The 1920-nt window shown below is 46.5% G+C and overlaps 1 protein-coding gene across 1 annotated transcript; it reads right to left on the bottom strand.

Annotated features, from left to right (window-relative positions):
* Positions 1–327: 327 nt before the first annotated feature.
* On the bottom strand, positions 328–1272 carry LOC101565744 (olfactory receptor 5B12-like). Its single transcript, XM_004645779.1, has one exon. It carries the CDS (start codon positions 1270–1272, stop codon positions 328–330), a length of 945 nt encoding a protein of 314 aa, XP_004645836.1.
* Between the last annotated feature and the right edge of the window lie 648 nt (positions 1273–1920).

Raw genomic sequence — 1920 nt, 5'->3', positions numbered from 1 at the left:
CTCATGGATGATGCATGTGTAGACAGTGCTTAAAGAACGGTGCATGTGCATGTGTACGTGGGTTTTGAAAGCTTATTAAAAAGTAGTTTTAAAAATCAGAAATCCACATTCATAGGTAAGTCCAAAGGATTATTTTCAGGTCTTTTATTCTTTAAGAATTTTGGTCTGTATAATTATCTATCTATCTATCTATCTATCTATCTATCTATCATCTATTCATCTATAAATGAAATAAATTAGAAATTGGTGAGCTAGATAGTTTGCATTTTAAATCTATCAGCTACCTATGTAAGGTGGTGACACTGCCTTCTTACAGACTCTTTAGAACTAAAATATGAATCCTATGGAAGACTTTGCCTTCCCCACAACCTTCCTGAAGGCCCTCTTGACCTCCTGGTTCCTCAGGCTGTAGACCACGGGGTTCAGCATGGGGATGACCATGGTGTAGAACACAGATGCCATCTTGTCCGTGTCCAGCGAGTGGCTGGAGCTGGGCTGCAGGTACATGAAGATGACGGTGCCGTAGAAGATGGAGACGGCGGTGAGGTGGGAGGCGCAGGTGGAGAAGGCCTTCTGGCGCCCTTCAGAGGACTGCATCCTCAGGATGGTGATGAATATGAACAGATAGGAGATCAAGATGACCAGGACAGCAAACAGGGCATTGAAACCCACCACCAGGAAGATGACCATCTCACTGACGTAGCTGTCTGAGCAGGAGAGTGCCAGGAGAGGAGGGGCATCACAGAAGAAGTGATCGACCACATTGGGCCCGCAGAAGGACAGCCTGAAGATGTTCCCGGTGTGGATGGCAGAGTTCAAGAAGCCACAGACGTAGGAGGCGGTGATCAGACAAACGCACTTGCTCGTGGTCATGGTGCTGCTGTAGTGCAGGGGTCTACACACGGCTGCATACCGGTCATAAGCCATGGAGGCCAAGAAAAAACTTTCTGCAGTGATGAAGCCCACAAAGAAGAAGAATTGGGTGGCGCATGCGCTGTAGGACATCACGTTGTCCTCTGAGAGGAGACCAGCCATCACCTTGGGAGTGACGGCTGAAGAATACCCAAAGTCCACCAGGGAGAGGTGACTGAGGAAGAAGTACATGGGCGTGTGCAGACGCGAGTCCAGCAGGATCAGCGCAGCCATTCCCAGGTTCCCAAGCAGCGTGCTGAGGTAGACGAGGAGGAAGACGAGGAAGAGCGGGGTCTGCAGCCCGGGGTCATGGGTCAGCCCCAGCAGAAGGAACTCGGCCACCTCTGTGCTGTTCTCCATTGGGAGCTACGTGGTGCCCTGGAGCCAGGAGAAAGCAGAAGGAGAGTGACCGGTGGGCGGGACCTGCGGGGCCCTGTTGCCTTCCACACGGTGGCTTACTTCGGCGTGGCTGTAACTGCTTCCAAAATATTCCATAAGAAATGAGAATACTACTTTAAGGTATATATTGCATAGCGTCCCAGAAGAAGTAAGTTTAGATATTCCAGTATTCTCACTTTTTAGAAGATGGAACTAAATTATAGACAAGACATTTTTTGAAGATTTTCATATTAATTACTAATACAAAGGTCAAACTTCCTCTTCCACATTTCCAATACAAATGCAAGTTAAATTTTTATGCTAAAATAAAATAAACTTTTTGTCTTATTCTATTCAGGCCTCTGTAACAAAGTATCACAGTGGAGTTAGCATCTATTTGATTTTTAGTTTTCTCTTTTGAGTTTGTGTTTTGGTGCTGGAAGTCAAAGTTACGGTCTTGGATGCGTTTGACAAGTGCTCTCCAGTGATGTTGTCATCCTGTGCATAGCTTGTCAACAGCATCAGTTTATTTCCCACATGTTTAGAGGCTGGAATGTACACGACCAGGATCTGCAGTTGTGATACCTGGTAAGTCTCACTCTCTGAATTGTGCCTGCACATTTTTGCTAT

Source organism: Octodon degus, unplaced genomic scaffold (assembly GCF_000260255.1).
Source record: "Octodon degus isolate 3935 unplaced genomic scaffold, OctDeg1.0 scaffold00239, whole genome shotgun sequence".
Lineage (NCBI taxonomy): Eukaryota > Metazoa > Chordata > Mammalia > Rodentia > Octodontidae > Octodon > Octodon degus.
This window is presented reverse-complemented; position numbering and strand designations above follow the sequence as displayed.

Coding starts and splice junctions, on each gene's coding strand:
- LOC101565744 (XM_004645779.1), bottom strand. CDS start 1,272: ATGGAGAACAGCACAGAGGTGGCCGAGTTCCTTCTGCTGGGGCTGACC.